The 25,605-nt window shown below is 42.8% G+C and overlaps 1 protein-coding gene across 6 annotated transcripts in view; it reads right to left on the minus strand.

Moving 5' to 3' along the window:
* Positions 1–1,468: 1,468 nt before the first annotated feature.
* Positions 1,469–25,605, minus strand: part of MOB2 (MOB kinase activator 2) — a 156,810-nt gene continuing 132,673 nt past the window's right edge. For all 6 annotated transcript variants that reach the window (XM_067540571.1, XM_067540569.1, XM_067540568.1 and 3 more), the window contains exons 2-5: positions 18,169–18,329; positions 17,092–17,185; positions 6,411–6,535; positions 1,469–2,705 (exon numbers count right to left, since the gene is read on the minus strand). In XM_067540571.1, the coding sequence (XP_067396672.1) occupies positions 2,398–2,705; positions 6,411–6,535; positions 17,092–17,185; positions 18,169–18,329 (688 nt within the window). In that variant the 3' untranslated portion in view covers positions 1,469–2,397. The remainder of the gene's footprint in view (positions 2,706–6,410; positions 6,536–17,091; positions 17,186–18,168; positions 18,330–25,605) is intronic.

Consider the following 25,605-nt stretch of genomic DNA (forward strand, 5'->3'; position numbering starts at 1 on the left):
GCTTGCCTACAATGGTTTTAAGACACCAGTGCAAGTTTCCCCTCCCACAAAAGGAGAAATTTAGCCCCATGCTAGACATAGGGAAACTCAGACTAGTTAAAGTTCTGTGGCAGTGAAGGCAATGGGAGCTTTGCTCTAACTTCAATTAAAGCCTACATATTCAAAACTGACTCGTGATTTTGGTGCTCACTTGGACAGGTTCTGATTGTCAGAGGATGTGCTCAGCCCTTTCTGAAAACCAGACCCTTTTAAGAGGCATTGCAGATTGAGTTCTCAAAAATGGTAAGTTGGCCCTACCTGACTTGCCCAGAGGATAGGTTGCAGCCAGGATGAGAGTTCAGGAAGTTATTAGCTCTCACTTTTGTACTCAGTACTGCTTCTCACCTACCAGTAGACAACAATTGAAGACTCGGATAACTAAACTGTGTTAAATGTATCAATCTTGAATTGGGAGGAAACGTTTTTTTGTTTTAAATGGGGATAGGTGATGTCATGGGCTTATGCATTAATACTTAATACCTTTTCAAAAGCTACGGTATGCTGGGCATTCATTTGTGTCCTACTAAACCCACTTACTGATTTGAAGTAACTAGCCAATGCTAATTATTCATAACTCAAGTCTCCCCTTCACTTCCATAGGCAGGGTACTGTAACTCAGACTTCCATCATGGCAGAGGTTTTCCCTTTAGATTAAGGACAGTCAAGCCTTCTGTCCCTGAATTTGAGCAGGTATTGTGGGAAATCTACCAGTGGCATATCATGGCATTTGTGAAGATATAGCTGTCCAGTTTAGAAGATTGTGAAAGTTATGCATGTGGAAACACAGTAGTCCAAATAGATCAGCCTCCACACTTTAACTTTGAAGTCTCAAAATGGCCACCATTTTCATTAGACACAATCAGTACCTGACGCAAACAATTACTGGTTCAATAGCTGCTCTGCTTTTCTACCATAGGGTCCAAACAAGGGAGTACATGCAAAAGCATTATTTGCAGCAGCCTCATTACGGGATAAAATATACTCAGTCTTAACTGGACACCTTCCCTGAACTGATCCGTAAGAGTACTTGCTTTCTCCAACTTCCCTCTCAAGACTTCTGCTGCAATGCCAACAAAAAATTAGCCAACCAACAGGTGGGAAGTAGCTATTTAAAAAAAGTGTGCATGAAAAGTGTATACAGCTGAGTGTATCCCTTTTCCCCACTTTTCACATTACTTTTGAGATTGTAAGCTTTTCAGCACAAGAACTGCATTGACCTGATTGTACAGGACCAAACACACTGCAGGTCCCTGTATAGGTTGGAAAATATAAGCAGTTTTAAAAAAAAGTTGGTTGACATCCTTTCAAAACCAGAAGACAGAGCTCCAGGCTAGCAGGTTCCCATGTGATCACCTGGTAAACCACCTCTGCGTCTTTTAAGGAAAGAGTCTAGCGATTTGTGTCACTGCAGACAAAAACAAGGCTCATGCCTGATAGAAATTTTTTTATTATTATTGAACAGATGAACTAAAAATAAGCAAACAATATAATTTTATGCCAACAGCCATCTCTCTATCACAGCCGGTGACTGACTCAGTGCACCCTTCTCCCCCTGGCCCCCTTCTCTATGGGAAGTAAATGGTGGTGGCTCTTACACACAGATTTCAGACCCCACTGATCTCACTCCTATTATTCCTGGATGTCTGCCTGGGAGGGGAGGAGCAGAGAAACAAGTATATATATATTTTGTTGGAGCAATAAGCAGAAAGGCTTGTGGATTCTCTTGCAGGTTCATAGATGAAGAATCACACCCCCTAAATTTGTAGCAAGCCCCTACTGCAGTCAAGCCAGGCATCTCTTCTTCCTATTCCAAGCCAGCAAAGGGCAAGATGCAATTGATTGGGGAGTCTATGTAAAAACCAAACAAAAAACCCCATAACAAAAACCAATCTGAATTTAAGCCACTTCAAAGTAAAAGTCACTTCTTATAACATAATACATATTTTTAAAATGGCAGTACCACCATCCTAGAAAGACAGGAGGGCTTGCACTCAAGACTGAAGAAAAAGACCAAAAAAAGAAAACAGCAGCCCAACTCAAAAACATGGTTCTTCTCTAAAAACAGCATTCATCAGCCATCGGACAGGGGAAAAGAAAGAGGGAGCAGGAGGAAAACAATAAAATAAGATTGGTGCAACTTCTCACCAGATGGTGAATTAACAAAAGCTCTGTACAGTCCCATACAACTACACGTCCTGTGGGGGCAGCATAATTTCTTAAACTTTCATTGCTGTGAATGTCTGTGTGTGTGTGTGTGTGTGTATATAACACACACACACACACACACACACACAGATATACACATAGAATATATAATATTGTTTTTGTGTTATTGTTAGTTTTGCTCCATAGGAAGGCTCATCTCTCCTTCACATGGTTCTGTGCTCCTGCGCTGCTGTTGCCGCTCCCATTACTGCTGCTCCCACTGCCACTGCTGCTGCAGAGAACCTCCGTGAGGTCATCCATGATGGTGGTTTCTTTAAGGTCCACCAGGTTGAACTCCCTGATGAATAGGATGAAGTGTGTGTAGAGTGTGTTTAAGTGTCCATGCAGCTCCAGTGCCAAAGTCTCCTTAAAGTGTGAGGAGTAGATGTGGGCCAGCACATGGAATAGGTACTTGCAAATCTTCTTCACTAAGGACTCAAAGGAGTTGGGGAATTCCTTGCCTGTGAAGAGGAGAGAAAGAAAAGCTGAGACACACACACAGTGCTATATGATCAAATCCATCATTTCAGTCCAGGGGATGCATCTGTCCCTGCCAACATGTAGATTGGTGCAACTTTAAAATAAATAAATAAAAAAAGGCAGGATATGGAGAAGCAGGATTTAACTGAAAGAGGCCCATCAGTCAAAAGTGCCATTCCTCATTCCTCTTCCACATTACTGCAGGACTGCTGCCTCTTGGGAGTTTATTAGGAAACAAATAAACTCCAAAATGTACTATCTTTACAATCTCAGTGCTGGGGGCTACAACTCCAGTGAAACATGGCAGACAATTACTTATCTGTCTGCCCACCCTTTCTCCTTGCTCTTCACTTTTAACTGCACTTCTGCTCCACCTCCCAATTATTCAGTCCACACACCGTGTGGGTCTGGATCTGGGCATAGATGAGGCTGCAAGTACATGCACATTGGGGGATCCATTTATGGGTGAAGTGGGAGCTGAAGAAAGTTCCATAGCTGTCACTGTATTTCACAAATCCTAGGCCCTGGTGTGCGCACACTACAGGTATAGGGTCCTCTACAAAGTTGTCCACAGCAAGGTTTACCATCACTGCATGATTTAAAGGCACTAATTTAGACTCGTAATACTAGGATTACTTTGTCCTAGGCTGCTGGACAATAGCACTTTGTATAGCCTGATGCATGTTGTTGTAGGATATGCAGTGCTAAAAACCCAAGTCTGGACAAACTAAATGTAGATTGCACTGAGGTGCCTGTCCAAAGGGCAGTATACAATAACCAGACTTGTGCACTTCACCCAAGATGGAAAAGGTCTTTTCCGTTTAACAGACTGCTCTGTTTCCTTGTCAATAGCACCAAACAACAGGAGAAACAGATGTGCCTGCTCAGGTTGTTTCATTGCTATATTCCTCTGCTGGCTCTGCTCAGCCTGTTATACTCCATAACGCACTTTGGGGAGAGCACATGCAGAATTAGCAACGTACCCACACGCCAAGTAAAGTGCAGGACACAACTGCTGTTTGATGGCACTGATGATGAGAACCCAAGTCCTAACAAACACTCAGGATTTAGGTGCAGACCAGACCTGCAGTCTGGCCTTCATTCTTAATATAACATGACTGCTATCATAATAAGTGCTATCCAAACACACAAGGACAGCAAACATACATGTAGGGAAAAACTTAGGACAGTCATACATGCAAGTTCTCAGTTGCCTCCTTTGTGACAGCCACATTTGCTTGTCAAGTAGATAAATATGAGATCAGGATTATCCATGAACAACTCAATTAAAAACATTTCATAGGCAAAAAGAGGATTAAACAACTGGTTTAGCTAAGGTGCTAGCTGCTTCTATTGTCCCAATTCAGATGCTTGCTATTACTCAGCTAGTAGCTCCATACACCATGCATGTAACAGTCAAGTCTCACTTTGGGGGCTATAGCAGCTGTTCAGCTATTGATCATGTCCATTTAATCCATGCACCAGTGTGCTGGCCCTCCCAGGCTGCAGGTACTGTGTTTTACTTAATGAATACAAGATGATTGTTCTCTCCCCCACAATCATCTAGTTACTCTCATCTAAGAAGCACAATAATTCTTTCAGCTTGTGCACATTGTTGAGCCCTGGCTATATTGCTAAAATTGCATTTTCCTTGCCTTTAGATGGGCTTATCGATTCACCACTCAGTAAGAGACAGATATGACTAAGCTGGCAGATACAGGGAGTGCAGGGAGGGAAAGTTCAGACAAAGAAGGGAGAGCAACCCATACTCCCCCACCACCGAGTAGAAAGTTTACAGATATTTAAAAAGGGGTTGTTGCAGCTGCCCTGCTAACAGGTTCATCCCCTTTGAAGTTGCAGTGTTCTAATGGCAGTGGTGTAAAGGCTGCACTTGTGCAAAGTGGTAAAGAGATTGAAGAGGTCAGATGTGGTGGTGCTATCTAAATGAACCTGAATGTGGTCTCTACCCCAGGGAGTTCACAAATTATTTCCCCCCTCTGAAAATAGCCTCCAGAATAATTGAAAAGGATTTTGGGTAAGTCTACACTTATGGTGGCATGTAGAGAGTACAGACACTGCAAGCCCAGCATGGGTTTAAATAGCATAATAGTGAGGCACTGCTTAGGTAAACAGAAAACAGACACACCAGAACCCTCAAGGAATACATCCTACATGCATGCCAAGCAGTACCTGCCATGTCCATGCTGCTATTTTTAGCAGTGTCATGTCATGTCCTGCTGCCAGAGCTTTTCCCCACCATAGCGAGACTCCAGGAGTGGGGAAAGGCTCTGTCATAGGGAGACGATTGGGAAAGGTCCCAGCAGCTCTCCACTGGCAGAGTCTTTCCCTGCTGCCTCCCCCCTGCCAGAGCCTTTCACTGCCACATATAGCTACACATACTGCAAGTGTACACAGGGCCTAAGAAAGAGGAAGAAGGTAGCTGCAAATCTCTAGGAGTTCATGGTTTCCTTCCTCTCCTGGGGTTAAGTTACGTGTATTGTGTGTTCATGATTTAATAATTCCACAGTCCTTAGTCGGAGGAGCACTTGCTGGGGAGCTGCACAGAGAGGGAGGTAGCATAATGGTAACCCCGCCTCCTTACTTCACTGCAGAAGTAGCAAAGTAACTATACTTCATTGCAATTAAGAACCTAGATCCCTGTTAAAGTGGCTGCAACAGGGAGGACCAGCCTAGCTGCAACATAAGGAAGAGGGGGTGACTGGAGCCACTAACATGACAGTTGGCAATAACTGAATGCTTTCCAAATGTCACTTGTCTAGGTAAGCAACTGATGTTTCCACAGCAATGTTGTGCAGCTGTGAATGGGAGGGGTGGTGTCCCCACCACTATCAAATCTCTTTATAAACATCAACCATATATTGAGAAGACACATAATTAGTGAACAATCTTTTCCTTGGTTAACCATGGTATTACTGGTTTTCTGTGACACACTCTAGGGATGCAGCGTTTAATTTCTGCTACCTCACAGGCTGTATGTCTCTCGCCGCCTGTGATGCACAACACTTCAGTTTCCTGAGGACTAAAACGTTTTGGCCTAACTGGAATCATTGGGCTCAACATAGGAGTATTTGGGCAAAATGTAATGGTCTGTGATATTAGCTTTGAAAGCCAGAAAAGGCTGTTAGATCATCTATGAAAATACAAAATAATTGGATCAATTTGGCCTGTTGTCTACTGAAATGTTACTAGATCTATGCTCTGGGGAGAGAGTTTCAAGGAAGGGTGTGAAAAAGAAAATGCTCATTCATAGCAGCACAGCAGGAGAGAGGGAAGGATTGTGAAAAATCAAGGTGACAACTCCACTGTGCATGACAAAACAAGCCCCATTCATCACCGGAGTAACCCTACTGCAACCCAGTGATGAATAAGCCCAGTAGTCTCTCCCTCCGGTCAAAATGCTTTTGTAACTAAAAACCTGCATTAGAAGTTTTGCTCCAGCTTTTCAAAAAATTCATATTTGAATTTAGACCAAGTATGCAAAATTTCATCCCAGAAAGAAAAAATTAGCAAGTTCTGAGTAATCAATTAAAACAGACATTAAGAATGCAGTATACTTCTCCACCTTAAATGCAGCATTTGTGACTTCTGGATGATGGAATAATCCAGACCCTAACCCTTTTTGTAGAGGTAGACAAGGGGACCTTACCCCGCAGGACTAAACATACCATATTTTGTAGGAAAGACATCCTCGTCCGTCACTAGCTTCTGAACTGAACTCATGACAAAGTCAACGTACTGAGGAGCTGTGCACTTTATCTTCTTTCCCCGCTCATCATACCAGTAGTACTGTCTGTGGAGATAATTGCCAGTGTTATGTGTTGCATCTAGGACCCTCAGTTCAATTACAGCACACTTGTAAAACTACACAGGCACATGTTTGTGGCCAAACGGCCTGAAATTCTAACTAAACTAAGAACTTCAGCAGCAGATGAGAGTTGATTTTTTTTTTTAAAAGGACATTTATCAGATGTATGTTGATCACAAACTCACTACAAAACCTAGTGCCTGGGATGAGACAAAACGTATTTTTCAAGCTGTTTGGGCTTTTAAGTAAGCCAATATAATCACTGAAGTACAGGCCATGGATTCAGATAGCGCAACTCACTTCAGAATGTTTTCCTAGATAGGAAATCCTGACACTATCTCCTTTTTGAAAAAAACAGCCCAGTACTTTCCATTTACCATTCTGCTTCTGCCCGTTAGCTCAGTGATGTCAGCAATACTAACACCACAGACAACTTGCAAAGGAAAGTCTTCCATAATTCAGTCCCAAAATGGAGATCTGCCTCACTCAAGTGTTACTTTCCCCAAGCAGGACAAATCCACAGAAGAGGCAGCTTTGTTAAAGCAGGGAACTTAAGACTCACACACAGTTCTAGTCCCAGCTATGATAGTGACACATTGGGAGGCTTTTGGTAAGTCACTTAGCCTCCATGTGCCTATTTCCCAAAATATTTTGAGGGATAACAATACTCACCCCATTGGTAAAGCATGGCCACATCACTATTAAATGAAGTATTTTTGTCAATTATACTCTGTGACCCTCCCCAGGCTTTAAATTTAAAACAAAAAACTTAGAGGCGGTCGCCTCTAGGCCAACACAATGTTAATTCAGTGTAAAAATATTAGCTGTCAGGAGATGGCACCATAATACCAGGTACCCAATTTTGGTTTCCCTCAGGGACCCGCTGCATTTCTTTATTAACTAGCATAATAACCTAGTCCAGCCTCAATCTAATTTTCGGGCAAATGTTAGAATCCCTACTGCATCCCTCTCCCCCTAACCCCACTTATTTGTCTGAGCTACCAAGAGTATCTATTTACATTCTCTGCTCATGCTATGAACTCTACCATCTCTCCTAACACTACGGAACATGTGAAGGATCTTTTTGTTTCAAGGGGCAAGGGACATGCAAACTGTTTCCAAGAAAAGATACTAAGTCCTCATAAGCAAATAATTAAAGCACACTGATCCCAAATCATTAGCAATGGCCTTCAAATACCTCCATTATTAATACAATAGGAAAATTTAATAAAGAGCCTCAGGTACCAGCTCCCTCCCACCAAACAGAATCATAGACATATAGGGATGGAAGACACCTCGAGAGGTCATTTAGTCCAGCCCCCTGCACCTAGATAGGACAAAGTACACCTAGAGCATCCCTGACAGGTGTTTGTCTAACCTGTTCTTAAAAACCTCCCACGATGGAGATTCCACAACATCCCTTGGAAGCCTATTCCAGTTCTTAACTATCCTTATACTTAGGATTTCCTAATATCTAACCTAAATCTTCATTGCTGCAGATTAAGCCCATTACTTCTTATCCTGTCTTCAGTGGATATGGAAGACACCACCAATCTCCTTGTGCTTAACGTATGTCAAAACTGTCAGATTTCCACCCCCCCCCCCCAGCTGCTTTTCTCAAGACTAAACATGCCCAGTCTTTTTAACCTTTCCTCATAGCTCAGCTTTTCTAAACCTTTTATCACTTTTGTTACTCTCCTTGGAATTCCTTCCTTTTGCTTTAATATGCTAATTCAGTGCATGGTGCTAGTCATTTGTATCTTGTTCAGTTAACTAAAGCATCGTTATTGACTCTAGAAGGACACAAGAAGGCAGGTTCAGGCAGAAAAGCACCAATTACAAGTCTCTGTGGAGCTACATTAGGTGTCAAAGACCCACACTTATATATGGGCTCATTCTTGCACTCTCGAAGAACCGGTGTTCCCTAACACCTCTTTTAATTCTCTTAAAATAGTCAGTATGTTTGCATTAAACAACGGGTTGAATCCTCAGCTGCACCAAGCACAACCAGAGACCAAATCAGCCTCAGGCTCCAGTAACTGCAGCCACAGGGTTGGTTCTAACTTATGCTGGTTCGGAGTTCCACTGACCCACAATTGCTGGAACATCATATGCTTTAGCTTCACTCTTCAGGCTGGGAACATCCCTGTGCCACGAGGGAGGAACAGCTGGTGGAAAGCTGGCTATGCCAGCTTTACACCAGCAAAGGATTCTCCCATGCTGTGGAAATCCTCAGCTTCCCATTAAGACCAAATCCAAGTGCTCTTTGCAGCACAAAGAGTCTGAGGGATCGGGCCCTGTTTTTAAAAGCCATTTTAGAAACCATGTTTGAGCCCTGCAGAGGGAACAGTGCTTAAAAAGTGTTAAAACCATCTTGATGCTGCCCTGATTTGTGCATGATGTGGACAGGGTTAAAGAGACTGGAAACATCTTGGGACTAGAGAGACAGGGAGAGACAAACCTTTGGTGTTACTCTACAGATTTCACTTGGCAAGTGAGTGATCAGCAGCAGGGTTTGTGCTTTAAAAAGCTGTGCCAATCCTCCACTGCAACTGCCAACAGAGGAGAGACTCAAATTCAGGGGAGAAATTCTAATGGTTCTGTAATGCACAAAGAACCCTGATCACTTTCCAGCTCAAGGAGGGAGACAGGAAAGTCGTGCTTTGGCCAGTGCATGGGAAGAGAGCCCATCCTGGCAAAAAGGACACAGAGGAAGTGCTTAAAGACAATAGTAAATTTACAAAGTGCCTAAGTGACCCAAAAGGCTAAGTCCAATTTTCAAAAGCCAGTGAAAGCTATGGTCCTAAATCTTTTCTGAAAAGGGAACATAGGCTTCTAAGTCACTTGCTTGCTTCTGAAATTTCCACTCACTAGGCCAAATTTTGGGTGCATCTGTGCATATGCACCTGACTGAAGTCAGTACTGGGACTATGAAGAAGTTGTCTGCCCTGTTCCAAATTCTGTTCCCTCCTAAAGCTAGGAGGAGGTGGTGACTCTGTAGGTTTTATATGACAGAACCCACTGACCTTCTTACATGCATGCACCCTTTGATCTGGCAGTGGCACCTGCACACAAGTCCTCATCTCCCACACAGGACATTTCTGGAAGTACAAGTTCAGATTTTGCTAGGTTTTGTTTAAGGAAGAGGATCAGCATGATGAGATATTGGACAGAGGAAGAGAAGTGAATCTGGTAAAGGGTGAAAGGTAGTAGTGCATTGAGTCATAGTTCAGGGGTGATACAGACCATGGAAGCAGATGAGGGAAGTGTGTAGAAGGAAAGAAAAGGAGGGTACCAAAGAAAATCCCTGGGGAGCGCACACAGTGACAGGGAGGAGGAGGATTCACAGATAATGCCGAAGGAGCAGTCAAAAAGGAAAGGGAGAACCAGCAAAGAGGCATCACTGAAACCAGAGGAAGAGAGGGTATGAAAAAGTGGAAGATAGTTGATGGTATCAAACGTGTCATAGATAGAGGGGAATGATCATGGAGCAGCAGATACAGGGAAGCGAGTATGGCCAATAGTGACTTATGATGGCAATTCCAGTAGAGTGGATGGCATAAGTCAGACTGAAGAAAGACAGAGGATGTTGCGTGAAGGAAGTCAAAACACTACAAATAGGCAGACTGTTCAGAGGGCTTGTAAAAAAGGGTGATGAAGCAATATGTAGACACAAGCTTCAAGGCCAAAAAGAAACCATTATGATGATCTAATCCAGAGGTTTTAAACATTTTAAATGGAGCTCCCCTTCCGTGGACTTTTGTCTAACAATTGTGCCCCCCCTTCCTCTGAATTGCACCCCACACCTCTTGGCCCTTTCAGAAAAAAACGGGGGCTGCTTCCCACACTGTAGGCCCTGTTTTTTTCCTGAAGGGGGGGGTGTTGGAGGAAGGAGGGGCACGATTGTTAAGGGGTGCTTCCTGCGCTGTAGGCCCGAACAATCACGCCCCCTTCCCACAAGCCCCACCCTTTCTGGAAAAAACAGGGCCTACAGCGCAGGAAGCGGGGAGCAGCAGGAGTGGGGTGGGCAGCAGCATGGGGACCATGCCCGGCAGTGGGCTGTTGCTGCAGGAGGTGGGCAGCAGCAGCGGCTGCTTCCGTCTCTGTGGAGCATGGAGTTAGACCAGCTCTACCTCCTGCTCTGCGCCCTCCCCTCCCCCATGATCCATCTCACACACACCCCCACTTTGAGAACCACTGATTAGTCTGACCACCTGCATATCGCAGGCCACAGAACCTGGCCCACCCATTCCTGCAGTAGGCCTGTAGCAGGCCTGTAGCCTCTGGCTGAATTACTAAATCCTCAAATCTTGATTTAAAGACTTCAAGTTACAAAGAATCCACTATGTGTTGCTTCATGTCAGGATTTCTTTAGGATAGAGAAAATAATAGCATGCCTGAATGCAGAGGGAAAAGAGCCTGAGGATAGAGAGCACCCGATAAGAGAAAGGTAGAGAATGAGGGAGGTTAGGAAAATTGAGGGGATGGAGGAATTGACAAACCAAGGGATTTCATGTGGACAGAACTGGGAGACCTCAAACTAGTAGGCAGGATTCCAGAAAACAAAGGATACAATTGTCAAAACAGCCTAAATGACTGTGGAGACTAACTGCCATTGAAATTCAATTGGACTTAGGTCTTGCCTACATAGGAAACTGACCAGTGTAGCTATTGCAGAGTAAGTTATTCCACAATAGCTCCCCATGTGGACACTATTCCAGGATAAAGGTGGCTTTTAAGCACTTAAGTCACTTATGGCAGGTTTACATTTAGAAGCTTTACATCTTCTGCAGCATGTCTGGTGAAGACACTGTAGGAGAGAGCTCTCCATTGGCAGAATTACTCCACCTTCATGAGAGGCGGAAGCTATGTCAGCAGGAGAGTCTCTCTCATTGACATAGTGCCAGTGTGGACAGTGCTTAGGTTGCTGTAACTTGGATCGCTGGAGGGGGGGGGTGGGTGTTCTTTTTCCACACTGCTGAGCAACGTAAGTTAGACTGATTTAAGCGGTAGTGTAGACCTGCCCTTTGGCACTTCTGAAAATTTTGCCCAAAGTCAACAGAAGAACCAGTTTACATTGTTAAGGATAGGTTTGTTGCAACAAAGAGACATAGAAACTTGTTTTTTTCTTAATGAAAACTTAGAATTTGCAGAACAGTACATTTTGGAAAGCCCCTAAAATCAAGATATTTGCAGTTTTCTCCTGACCCTGTCAACAATGAGCAATTCCAAGTGCCTTTCCAGTTACAGTCAGCACTTCTCCACTCCATTGCAGGAGAAGGCTGGACATTGCAGAGCATATGGGTTTGGGAAAATTCAGGACTGGGGGTGTGTTGGGGTCACCTGCTAACATTAAACAAGTCTGGTAAGACAAGAGTGTGTGTTGTAACTGCTGGAAAGCTTTTAGATTCCAAGTGGCTGAACCTGAGCTGCACAGCATACAGAACATGTAGGGATGTAAAATAGCAAACGGCTAACTGGATGTAGTAGTCCTACCGTTTACAAATTGAGTTAACCGTTTATCCATTCGCTGCGGGGCGGGGGCGGTGCACATGGGGGTGAGTGGGGACAGGGTGTTGCAGGGAAGAGTGATGGAGGAGGAGGGACTCATGCATGTGCAAGGGAGAGCCCTGGCAGCTCGGGTTTGGTGCCAGTGATGATGCCAGGTTAAGCAACAGTGAGCTGGGAGGCAGCGCCTGAGGTGTGCCTGGGTGAAGAGTCTGGGAGGAGGAGGGGTGTCGGGCAGGCATAGAGGGTGTTCCCCAGTCCTGGGTCAGGGCCAGAAGCGTGGCAGGGAGTGGATGGGCTCGTGAGTGGGCAGAGTGCAGAGGTGCCTTAGTGTTCTCTCCTGCAGGCTGGGGTCAGTGGGCCCTGCGCACTGGTGCAAAGTTGGGCAAAGTGTGACTGGGAAGCCAAGGCAGAGGCTCCTCCCCGTTCCAGCCGGCACGGCCACGGCCCTGTCTCCTCCTGCCCCTGCCTCACCAGACAAAACCTGCTGGAGCATGGCCTGGGCAGGGCAGAGACCGCAACATGGGGGAAAAGGAGTATCCCCCCCGCCATCCTGCACTGCAGGCCAGCGCCACTCACTGGGGAAGCACACCACAGACTGGAGCTAGGGATGTAAAAAATATCGTTTAAATCTTTTTTTTTTTTTTAATCATTTGTTTAGTTAAATGATATTTTACATCCCTAAGAACAAGGAGTCCTTGCTGGCTGCTGACTGTGTGAGCGTCCCAGGCAGGGAGCCACAAGCAGCAGAAGCATTTTGGGGCACTCAGGATTTTAATATAAGTGATGACAATTTCTCACTGTTCTGAATGGCATCCCAGAATATGACAGCACCATCCCACTCTTCTGACCAACATCCCTGTCTACTCTGCCTAGACACTGAAAATTCCATAGTCTTGCTTGTCAAGGGAGCAGTTTGCCTCAGTGACCTTGGGCCAGAAATTCTCTTCCACCTAGTGTGGTGCAGTGTGTTAGTCTCCCGGCCTGCTGCCCTCTGCCCTAGAGATGGCCACTTCACCTCATGGTGCTTTAGCTGTCTGGAGTTTAATTGTTTTGAGATCTTCTGAGATGAAAAACTCTCAGATATTTTACTTAGAATAACTTCCCTAGATTATGTGCACTTTCAACAACGTGAGGCCTCTAACAAAGCCAGCAAGACAAGGAAGGCTGAAGATTTAAGTGACTTTGAACACAGGGTGAACCAATGATCTCAATTGTTACTTGTTATAGGTCAGCCTTCTTTAAAAAAAAAAAAAACCTTCCTTAAGGAGAGACTGGACTAGAATTTTATGGAGGAAGGGGTCCCAAGGAGACCTCTAGGCAAATGATTAGAAATATCAGAGCTACAAAATGCAGGACTAGCATGCTATGTTACCACATTATGTAAACTAGATGGATCACTAGAGGTTAACACATCTACACTAAAATGCTCTGGCTTCATTCCAAGAGAATGTACCAGACAGTGCAACCACTGCCTAGATTAGATCGGCCACTTATTTCCAGTGGCATGAAATAGTACATTCTCCGCATCATCTATGAGATCATAAATGCATGCTAACAACATTCAGGCCCCCAAAGAGCTTATCTAAATAACCCATTCTTGGCTATGTAGGTCTAAGTGCTAGCAGTACTTGTAGAGGAATAGTATGAAAGGCAGCTGAAGAGTAAGGTAAATGCTATGGACTCCATCACTTACACATTCTATTCAATAGTATCAGATGTTTCTTCTCCAATAAATCCTACCATTGAACAAAATTATATCAGGGAGTCTCCTCAAAACAATGCAGTAATGATGTGGTTAAATTGCCACTGCATAGTAAAGTGAAAAAGGAGCCATGATTTTCACAATATGAGCAAAGTCAAGGTGAGATGTATACACACAGAGACATTCCTGGAGCAGTATTGCTCATTTATTCACTGCAAAATTTATAGCACTGCTGGTGGGCCACTATTCCTTTTAGGAACTCTGCTGGGTTTGGGGGACTTAGAAAGGTGAGGTAGAATGAAAATGGAAGAATTATTCAAAATGAACAAGAGGGAGGTACTTTCAGAGCAAGGAACTGAAATAGGGCCTTGAGTAAAGCTATAAGTACATTTTGAACATGCTTGCACTGAGGCACCTATTTGGGTAATATCTCACTCACCCCTGTGTCCCCCTCCATAACTGGGGACATGCTTGGTAAGAGCTATCAAGTAAAAAAAAATCAAATAAAAAGGCTGCAATTTGCAGCCATGAGTCATTCATCTGCCCCAGGGTATAGGGAAGAAATTCAAAACTGTTTCTTTGTTTAGTTCACTCATAACAATATTTCACCCAGTGCAGTCTGCTTCCTGTTATTCCCAAATAACAATTTCCCTAAGTAATGAAGGAGTGGGAACATTCAGCCGTTGCTGATATCAGTACTTAGCATTGCAATAATAAACTACAGCACTCTATCAATAACTTCCTCTTTGTACACCTGGATCTGCATTCAGCTCCTTTTGTCACTTTCTATCCAACTACTGCTTACTTTCTGCTTCCTAAGCCTTGAAGGACCAGCTGCAGCATCTCTCTTTTCATCAGTTTAGAATCTCATCTGTCAATACTCAGAAGTTACAGTCTCCCCTGACACTCTAGACAGACAAGGCGAAGCACACACACGGTGAAGGAAGCTATCAAGCTTTTCAGTGCTAATAAAAATCTATTAAAGTAAATCAGATGTGTGACTGGGATGGAGGAAAGAAATTAAATTTCTTCCTCCCTCTCATTTCTTCTCAGGGTTTGTCTAAAAGCACCTCCCTTTCCCTTTTGTGGGGACAGCCATGGCTTAGAGAGAAAACATTTAAAACACACTGCACCAGAATAATACATCCACACCAAGACTTACATGTGATGCTTCTTCATTTATGTCATAGCACAATGGAATATCCTGGAGGGGTAAGGGGGGAGAGGGACCCACGCCAGTCCCCATGAGGAGGCAGAAAGGGAACGCCATCCAGCCCCACTCTGCCTTATTTTTGTTTAAAGGAGATTTATCACTCAACATTCCAGTTTGCTTTCAAAATATTTAGCAAGCTGGTATTTCTTGGGTAATTGGATCTAGGTTCCCTCCTGGTAATCATTAGTAGGAAAGTCTTTTTTAGCCTCCAACTGGAAGTTACTTCACTGTTAATTTTCACATCCTTTATAACTTCACAAACTCCATCTTCCTGGACACAGGAGTGCCTCTCCAACTCCCTACTTGAAGTAATGTCAGTATGAGCTGTTAATAGTACAACTCTGGAGCTCTGCTGAGGTGCCACAGTATACTAAGCTATCACCTATTTAGAACTGCATAGCAATAACTTATCATTACAAGTCATTTTAATAGAGACCAATGTTTGCTGTGGATAATCTTTATCGCCACGGATGTGCTGAGACATTAACTACTGTTTTGTTTTCCCCGTGAAAAACATTTTAACTAGAGATTGAAGAGATCTCAAGAGGCATAACAGAGAAGAGTGTGGGAATATCAGTGTACAATGTACTAGGAAAAAAAACTACAGGAGTATCACACCGAGCTGGAGCTCTCAGATTCCTTCATGTCTGAATATCTCAAGCCTTGTCCACACTCAAAAAATAAGTTGACCTAACATAGGTAATTACTGCCGTGGCTGATGTCCACATTACCCTCCTTGAGCCAGTGGAGTGTGTCCTCACCAAGAGCACTTCCATTACCTAAGAGGGGCAGTGTAGGGAGCTGAGAGATGAGGCTTCTGTGCTCCCGGTGGGCTGCCCCCCACTCCACGTTCACTGCCGGGAACCAGCCCCAGGCTTCTCCCCTCCCTGTTCCCCTCTGGGAGGCTCCCCCCTTCCCATTCCCAGGGGGAAGCAGCCTGAGGCTTCTTACCCCTGGGGAGTGGGGTCCAGCTGCTCCGGATTCTTGCCCTCCCCCCAACCCCCTGGGAGCTGGGCTGCCACCTGCGGTTTCTCCAGTTCTGGCTCGCAGCCAGAGTCCAGCCACCAGAGGCTTTTTGCCCTGCTCCCAGCTGGGAGCTGGGGTCCAGCTGCCTGGGGATTTTCGCCCAGTTCCCAGCTGGTTTTTTTGTCAATTTCAGGGCTGGGCTGGAGCCATGAAATTGACAATGATAGATAACTATTGATGTAAGGGAATGCAATGTCTAATTGACACTGCTTCCTTCTATCTATGCCAACATAAGCCCTACACCTCTCATTGAGGAGGTTCTATTATGTTGGCATATCAAGGGAGTTACATCAGTGGGAGGAGCATTTGAATGTGTACACCTCCACTGTTTTGTCGACAAAAGCTGACTTTTGCCATCAAAACTCTAGAGTAGACCACCCCTTAAGTCAGGAGCAGCAGTTTGCCATGAAGCCCTATTTTAAAATTGACACTTTGAGCCCAATTGTGTTTTCCTCTGCGTAGTGAGCATGTTAAAGCAACGGTTCTCTCTTTCACACCTGACAGTTAGCCTGCCTTAAAAGATATGATCACTCCTGGAGAGGGAAAACACACAAAACCAGAACATTTCCTTTGCCCTTTGAGAAGCTATTTGTGCCCTTTATGCCCAAGAGCTCAGGCAGACAACAGCTTACATCAGCCTGGAAGTTATCTGTCAAATGGCCTGGTGCACAGCTTACATTCCAGCCACAGATAGAGCCCTCTGAGGTTTTCACTATTCTTCTTTTATCCTTCCTGCCTTTTCTAAGGACTCTCACCAGCTTTCTCAGTCTGCACAGTTTTGCTTTCCATTCCTTCCCCACCAGACCCCAAAAAAGGCATTTTGCTTCTGCAGTATGACCCTGCCACTTTTCTGACTGAGCTGGTTTTCCACAAGGTCATCTTTCCTTTACTGAATCAGTGGGATTTCCCTCTCCTTCCACTTTTCCCAGGAAGGTTGTTCATTTGTCACATCCTTAACAGATCATAAGGTGATCCTCCCTTATATTTCCACTGTCTAACCCCTTCCAAAACCCACACACCCATCCACAGTGACTGTAGAGGTTCTGTTAGAGCAATCTAAGCAATAAATACATATAGGCTATCACTTACGTATTGCACACTGCCATGGTCTGACATGACTCTCCTGTACAAAATTCTGAAATTGTACTATACTGTAAATTGATATGATGGAAGAAGGTCGTTGCTGAAAAAGAAAGACAGGAAAAATAACTTTAAAGATGTAAACGTCTTTTTATCAGAACACTGATAGGTAATCCCCAAATGAGCAGGTAAAATGGTCTAACACTCTTGAACGTGTGCAAGTTGAACCATTACAAATTAATTAGAAGGGTCTTAATGGGACAGTGTGCTGACTTAAGGAAATCAGAGTTCAAAACCTGCTCAAGATACAAATGTGAGTGTCGGGTCTGACTAAACCCGAATGACCACTTGTACGTCTAACAAAATCTGCATGCAGTTTAGACTAATCTCGTGATTAGCACACACTGCTGCAAAATAAACATGATTGGGTATGACTGCAAGCTAGGACTGGCAGAGCTGTCTGGGTAGCAGAAGGTGGTGTTGCAGGTCAGAAATTAAATTCAGTGAGGGAATGTACAAAGCATATAATCTTGTCAGCCACATTTGTGAATACTAACTTTGAGTAAAGTTTAAAATTCAGAATAATTCCACAAAGGTTAGATGGGGGAGAGGGGGAAGAAAATCCAGCGAAAAAGACTTCTAAGATTTGTCTTAAAAATATATACATCAAAAACTTTACTGGGATTTGCCTGCAAGTCAGCATCATCTTTAAAAAAAAAAAAAAAAAAAAAAAAGGTTTTGGAAGACCAGTGTCTCCAACAATCAAACTCGCTGAACCAGCAGTTTTAATAGACCTTTGTATAGGAAAATGATGGTCCTCAGAGAGACCTCAAAAAATTGATGTCCTCGCCAAAGTCTCAGTGAGAGGGGGAAGAAAAAGAAAAAGCATTAGCATTTCCATCCTGTAGAGCACAGTTGATTTGTGCTGAACACAGCTTAGTTAATCACTCAAGGTACTGTGACCTGCATTGCACAGTAAACCTACAAAAACATTCAATGGGTTATAGTGTTGAAACCAGTAAAAATGGAACATGTAAATGAAAGCCCTTTAGGGGTCAGGCTGTGAGCTGTGTTCATACTACTTACTATTGCTGGCTAGCCACTCATTGAGGTCTATTTCTCGTGGTAACATCACTAGCTCCTTGAATTCAAAGTCAGTAATTCTGAACTTTGTGTATTCTGGCTCTAGGTAGAGTTTCTTCTCTTCTGGTGCTGGCTTTTTACCATTTGGTTTTCCCTTGGATTTCCTGCAAAAGGTCAGAAAGAGGAAAAAAAACTGTTACCATTATGTGGTAAGAAGCCACAGCACGCTGATAATGGTCTGGTTTATCCAAACTCCCCCACTGATATACACTGCATTTGTTCTCTTTTGTACTACACAGTCTTATTTATTTTAATATTAGCAAACAGAACCTTTCTCCATGTTATTAGAAGTCTTGCCTGGAGCACGCTGTCAGCACTAGCAAAGAGAAGACATGCAACCCTACAGGAACGCAGAGTTGCAAAACTCCAACCAAACAATCTTTAAGTTTTATGCTTTTTCCTATCAACTTCTTTTATTAAGATAAATGCACATAATAAAACCCCATACCTAGTGACTTTATATATTTTTCATATAATCATGAAAGGTTTTGGATGCTTCATGAATTTCAGATAAAGATATATAAATTAAAACTCTCATTCTGTGTCTTGGCTATTTAGATTGCTCAAGATACTGTGAAGACATATTAATGAAAGACTGTCACTGCCCCCAAAGAACTTGCAAGGAGGCACTGAGTTTGGCAGGGGCCGTCAGGAGCTACTACAGTGTAAATTATTACAGTCTTTGCTGTATGCAGCAGTGTTTTGTACCTGTGATAGGGGTACAGGACAGGGGACGAGATGTTGGGAACAAACAAAAAGATTCAGAGATAATAAGCAAATGGCATAAGCAAATGCTTTGCCAGCTCTCCCCAACCCAGCTCTAGCAGTGTATTGTAGCTCATTCCTGAGCTGTAGCAATCCTTACTACTCCAGTGCTGGGCCTTTTCTGAGTGGGGAGTAACAGGTGTTCTGAAGGGAGCATTTATTATGCAGGCAAATATGCACTAAAGACTAGAGTAAAAGCAGACATCTCTCTTTTTTTTTTTTTTTATTAAAAGACTAGGGTTCAAATTTGTATGGTGCTGTGATGCAGACAAGCATATATAGTACATTTTGCCTTTTTCCTCATCAGGTTTCACAAAAAAGAAACGAAACCTGTCCCAATCACCACTATTTTCCTCATGGCCTGTCCTTAAGGTTCTCAGACCTCTCAACCCAAGCCACAATCCTGTAGCTAGACTTCAGTGAACCATGGTCTGAATGTGCTGACCCATCACATGCTCACTGTTCCTGATGGGTTTTTAAACAAAAAAGCAATGTATATTGTCAATCTTCTGTATATTTACCTGTCTCCCATACCTCTGCAGTTACGAAACCAACCTAAGTAGAAGGGGAAGGGACCATTCTGATGCCGAATGAGTACAATAGGCATTGTACACTTCGCACTGGAACATGAATTTGGGGGTACCATATTCTAAGGTTATTTTAGCTCAGACATTTTTGGTTTAGGATAAATGTTTTTCAAATCTAGAAAACAGAGACTCCTCCACCTCTGGAGATCACTGCTTTACATTTTGCTATTGAAATTAGCCTGGATTCTGTCCCAAGAAAACCTGACTTTGCAGTCATGGTGTAAACAGACAGCATACAGACTTTGAAAGAATCTTTAAACAGTGCCCATCTGTGATGTATATAAACTGTAGTTATGGCTGCACAGGATCAGACACATCCTTCCTAGAAAGGGCACTTTAAGGTTCAGTAAAACCTGAATGAGGGGTATGAGCCTTCCTCTGCCAAAGAAGGTATGACTATCAGGATCTAACTCCTTAGGTATTCTCTAAGTTTACCCTTTTAAAAATGCTTTAAACACTAACATGGCCCAAATCAGTGTGCTGCACTATTGTGTGGGAAACCTGGATTTGATTGCTAGTCTTTTGCTCACTGGGATGGTAGAAACTAGGAAGCCAATGTAAGAGTGCCAAGAGAGCTTAGGCCCACAGAAATTTGTTAGTCTTTAAGGTGCTACAGGACTCTTGGTGTTTTTGCTAAATACAGACTAACACGGCTACCCCTCTGGAAGCTTTTTAATCTATGCTGACTTTACACTGACTGATGAGATGTCTGCCCCTTGTCATCCACCCACTTACTGGCCAGAAGGAGGGAAGACAACATGCAAATTCTTGAGTAAGGAAAGGGAGAAAAAAATCAGGGAGATCTTCAAGGCTGTAGAGGACCCCTTATCTTGTCTATTTGTACATTTTACACACAGTATATTATTTACAAGCCACAGATACAGAGAAATCTCGCAATAAGTCTCAATTAGGGGAAGGTCACACTGTCTCACTACAGTATAAAAGGGTTAATGAGATGGCTGTGAAAGAGCCCATGTTTGTAACCCCAAACACAGGAATGGCCTAAAGTAAACCAAAAACCAGCTATACAAAGAGTGGCTGATTTATTAGACTGCTGTTCCCCTCACTCAGCTCCTGCCTTCCCCTTGTTCAGAACACTGAAATCAAATTAAATTTAAAGAAGCCTACAAAGTTTCTCCTGAGTTTGTCTAACAGAACCTGGCCTACAAACTTACTCTTCACACTACTTCCCAGTAGCACTTGGATACATTTTCTTCATGTTAAAACCCTATGTTTTACAGTGGAAAGAGGTACGACACTGGAGGGCTGCGAAGTCAGACCCACACAGCTCCAGGTTTGATAACATAATTCTTGCCTTCATCCCTGCAGTTGCAGTGAACCTCGAAGTAGAATGTGGAGATACAGACAAGAGAAAGGTCCAGGAAAGATGCGTTTGCTGCTTTAAGAGACCTACTTCATGGATGACGCTTCGTCTCTAGTTCTACTTGAATTTTCATAGAACTCGAAGTGTTCATCATTGAAAAGCTATGACAACACCCAAAAGAAACAGTCTTTTTCAGGAGTCAGTAGTTTTTAATCAAAGTATCTTGACTATAAACAGATGAAGCAGCCTGTTTGACCTCTTTCTTTTGCAGGAATGCCATACTCAACTTGGAACCAGTTTATCCTGACAGTAAACAGCATAAATCCAGTTGAAACTATGTACTTAGCCCCCAGCTAACCCAAAGAACTCAAGGCCACTGAGTTGTTCCATTATAAGCAGAGACCTACATCACACCCCACTGCTCAAACCAACCCAGGCAGGTTCTGTACTGCACCTTTACACCTGCTGAGGGTCTCAGTGGAAATTACCGTACATGCAAAATAAAATCATGTTTTGGGATAGTTCAGGGCACTTAGAATAGATAGGTGATGTTTTCAAAACTGAAGCCAGTTTAAAACTGGAACAAAGGGAAGCCTGATGCATTCAATTGTCCTCATCCCTGAGAAGCTGGCATGAAAAGTCTCACTAAATTGCTACTGGCTGAGATTAGTGCAAAACTAATGCTCTGAAGGGGAAGAGAATCCAACTCCTGTCACTTCTACAGCACACTGCTACGTCAAAGGCGTAAGACAGGGAGGAATGATGCGGCACCACATCATCCAAGAGCAACCTTCCATGGGGAAGAGGAGGAGGGAAAGAGGGATTGAGAGGTCAAAGATGGCCTGTCATGAAGCCAGACTACTGGTGGGGAACCACAGGAGGAAGCCAGATGGGTGGAGGTTGAGACAGCTTTTCAGTGAGTAAGTGGGTTGTTCCTACCTCATCCTCGTCTAGTGCCTTTCCCCATCCAAAAGGAATACAATTTCAATACAGCTCAATTTATTTTACTGTCTGCAAGTTTCTGAACATAGCCATGTGTGCAGAAACTATGTACCATCTTAAAAAATGTTTACTTCTGCTTATTACTAGCAGTTTTATACTGCTGACCATGTGACCATTGTGTGTCTTTGCAACATCGAGACAAACCCTTCCACAGAATGCCCACTTTTAGATTTCCAGAACTGCCTGAAGGAGAACTAGTTCCCTTTCCAATGTTTAATCACCTCAAAAATATGAATTTGAGGACAGTTGTCTACCTGCCAAAAGGGTACATGATCACAAAATATGAAGGGTTTATACGTATCACCAAGACACTTGAATATCAAACTTCAAATGGCAGTAGCAAAAATTTTGCTAACCTTCTGCAGTTACTGAGTGTTAAAGAACCACCACAAAAGTTGTTTCTCCCAGTGAGTTTTCAGTGGATGTTGGTAGTAGGTGTTATATAATAAAAAATATTGTAGTGCACAAAAATCAGTCTCAAGAGAACTTTAAAAACATCAAGTGCTTGACTGATTAAGCTTGTGAGATTGCAAAGCAATGCTCCAGCCTAGCAACTGAAGCTGAATCAATTGTTTTCAGTAACCCCAGATTCCCAGATGCAAAGTGCTGATTCTAGTTTGGAAGAGGATAGTCAGTACTAAGTATTTTACATTGGTATGCTCACTATATAAACTAGGATGCCACCATGCCAAACACTACAGAAACATTTTGAAAGGTGCTCACACTTCAGTAAGAGTACAGATGTTGGTGCTACAGTCCAAATGAACTGGTCAGCCTGAGGCCCATACATTAAATTAATGTTGACAAATAGATACCTACAAATATAGATTAAAATGTTACCTCTTTCTTCCTACCCCAATCAAGTTTACAGTTACTTCTAGGCAAAGCACCCACTATGAAATATTTCCAAAGGCTCTTTATGAATATCTTTTATGCTTTTTAAAGATTATAAAAAAGCATATGTCCAGAAGTCCTTTCCACATTCTTTATTTAATATAAAAAAGCCACATAAATAAGAAAAAATGGTTTATATAGCCCATTTCAAGATATCCCAGAGCATATTCTCTGGTGAAAAATAAGACGCTGATAGTGTCTACTGACAAATGTGAGCAGCAGTAGCTCTTGGAGCCTTCGATATTAGAAGCCGCTTAAAATAAGAGGGAAGGAGATAATCAGGACACTGGGATTATGACCACTGTGTTCAAGGAACATCACAGAATCCAGAATCTACCTGAGTAATCACTATAGAGTTTGATCCAATGTCTCGGAGAACCTTAATGAGGAGGGCGCCTATCAAAAAGCAGCACTGCTAGTCCTGCACTGTAGTGTCAACACTGAGAACAAATCAAGACTTTAATCAAATTCTGCATCTATTCTAGACAAAGAGCAGAGAGAATTCTGCTAATTATGCTTTCCTGATAAATATAAGTATCATCCATTAGCCGTACCTGCAAAGTATGCACATGCATTTATCTTTTGTATAAATGGTTGGTTGGTAGGTAGGTACAGTTAAGGAGGCTGGCTGAAAATTTGCCCCATCTGTGTTTAAAAATCTGTGGAAACCATCCTTCTTGAGGAATCCAAGCATTTTTTCTTCTTCATCTGTTATGATGAGATAGCAGTTCACATCTCCCCTGCTCTTTCTGAGGAAACATAGCTCAACTGTGTTTATTCACAGGTAAAGCAAGACTGCAAACTAATTCCTCACCCTGCTCCAGAACAAAAGTTACATCAGAAAAGAGCTCTGTTGAAAAAAATGCCACAGGTGCAAATCACATCATACTGGGAAGGAAGGAGGGACCCACACAGTAGGGAGGCAACTATGTAAAATGTTTTAGAAGAAGGTTAAGTAAACTAGCTCGAGCCAGACAATACGCTCATTACAGTTGTGCTGCTTCTAGCAGGACTGCCATACTCTCTGCTTTGTATTCATCTGGAGAACATTTTAGTTGTAAGCCTGGCCTGGATATCTCTTGAAAAAACAGGAGGTAGGGGACAGCCCAATGAGTGACAAGCCATCTGGGCCACTAATCAATTCCTTTACTAGCTGCTTTTTGTTTTGTTTTGTTAGAGAGATTTAGTAAAAATGGCAATTTCCCAGATGCCTTTGTTATATCTGTTCAGTTAATCAAGATCTGAAACCCCATCTCTCTCCCCCCCTCCTTTCATATCCTCCTTGATTAGAAGCCCAATAATTTTACTGGCCTAAATACCGCTTTGGATGGTCAAAGCACTGAACATCTCTTTATCCTCAACACCACATAAAGCATTATCCCTATTTCACAGGTGGAAAATGGCCTGTCTATATTAAAAAGTTGCATTGGCTTAATTCAACAGATTTTGACATTGATCTAGGCAAACCAGTATACTCTCCCTACCCCCAACGTAGAGGCACAGTTTAACTTTGCTTAAATCAGTTTAACTTGCACTGGTAAATTACTAAGGTTGGGTCTACACTTACCGCGAAATTCGGCAGCAGTCGACAGAAGATACACAAGCTACAGAGAGCTGCTTGCATATCTCCCATCGACTTCCTAACTTCTACTTACCGCAGAATTACTCTTTTTCCGGGGGTGGATTTATTAAATCGACTTCCAGATCGATTGAGTGGGTCTCCACGTCCGCTCAACTGATCCTGAAGAATCGATCTGATAGTGGCGTGAAGACTTATCCTGAGTTAAACTGAAGTAATTTAAACAGGTTTAAGTGCATCTGCATTTGGGGTTTTCACAAGCTCAAGTCACATAGATGAGGCCTGAATGACTTCCCTATCAACTTTGCAGTTTATGTTCATGTCTATCAGCTAAGGATCACACTATTCCATTGTTCCAATGTGTTACATGGCGAACTCTTGACAGAAAACATCAACATCTAACACCTGAATTTGTTTAAAATAAAGACAAAAATCTGCTCCATCACTCCCAACACAAATGAACTAGTTTTGCAGAGTCACCAATGGCTTACCTATCTGAGGTCTTTTTATTAACAGTATTGCATCACAGCCTTGAAAAAGTCTAAGATGACCGTGAAAGCAGTGAAAAAGGAGCAGAGACTGGCAGGCACGGCTCCATTTATTTCCCCCCCTCTGGAATATAATCCAAATGTCAAAATTCCAACCCCAGGATCAAAAGTGTTTGATACTTGAGTGGAAATTGACATAGCCAGTCTAATAGGCGTTTTATGTCAGGTTTCTTGTCTGCCTATTAGCCACGCCTCAAAACTCACAAACCATCCCAAAATCCCAGGAAACAGAGAAAAGACAACAATGGATTAAGAATCTGGAATTAAGAGGCCAAAGAAATACTGATTTTTAGCTAGTAATTTATAGAGACATTTTTAAATGACTAAATTATCCAAGATTAAGGTTGTGCAGTGATACAATCCTAACAAAAGCCAAGAAATTCAGGGCAAAGCACCCTCCCTTAAACTGGGACCACTTGGCTTTAGTGGTTTGAATGCTTAATTTGTTTTTTAATTAAGTGCACACAAAAACTTAGAGTAATGGATATAAAAATAGCATAGAAAAAAATTTTACTGAGCAAATTCAATAAAAAATATTTTCAAAAGTTTAATGTTTATCACTTTTTAAAAAAGATACCCATACAAAACTTACTACATTTCATTTTGAAAACAAATGAATCAAAGAAATCAAATAAGTTACTTGAAGTTATCTACTTTAGCTAATTATGAACTAGTCCAAAA

The sequence above is a fragment of the Emydura macquarii genome, unplaced genomic scaffold (assembly GCF_026122565.2).
Source record: "Emydura macquarii macquarii isolate MOO-44397 ecotype Brisbane River unplaced genomic scaffold, CSIRO-AGI_Emac_v2 contig_587, whole genome shotgun sequence".
Taxonomy (NCBI): Eukaryota; Metazoa; Chordata; order Testudines; family Chelidae; genus Emydura; species Emydura macquarii.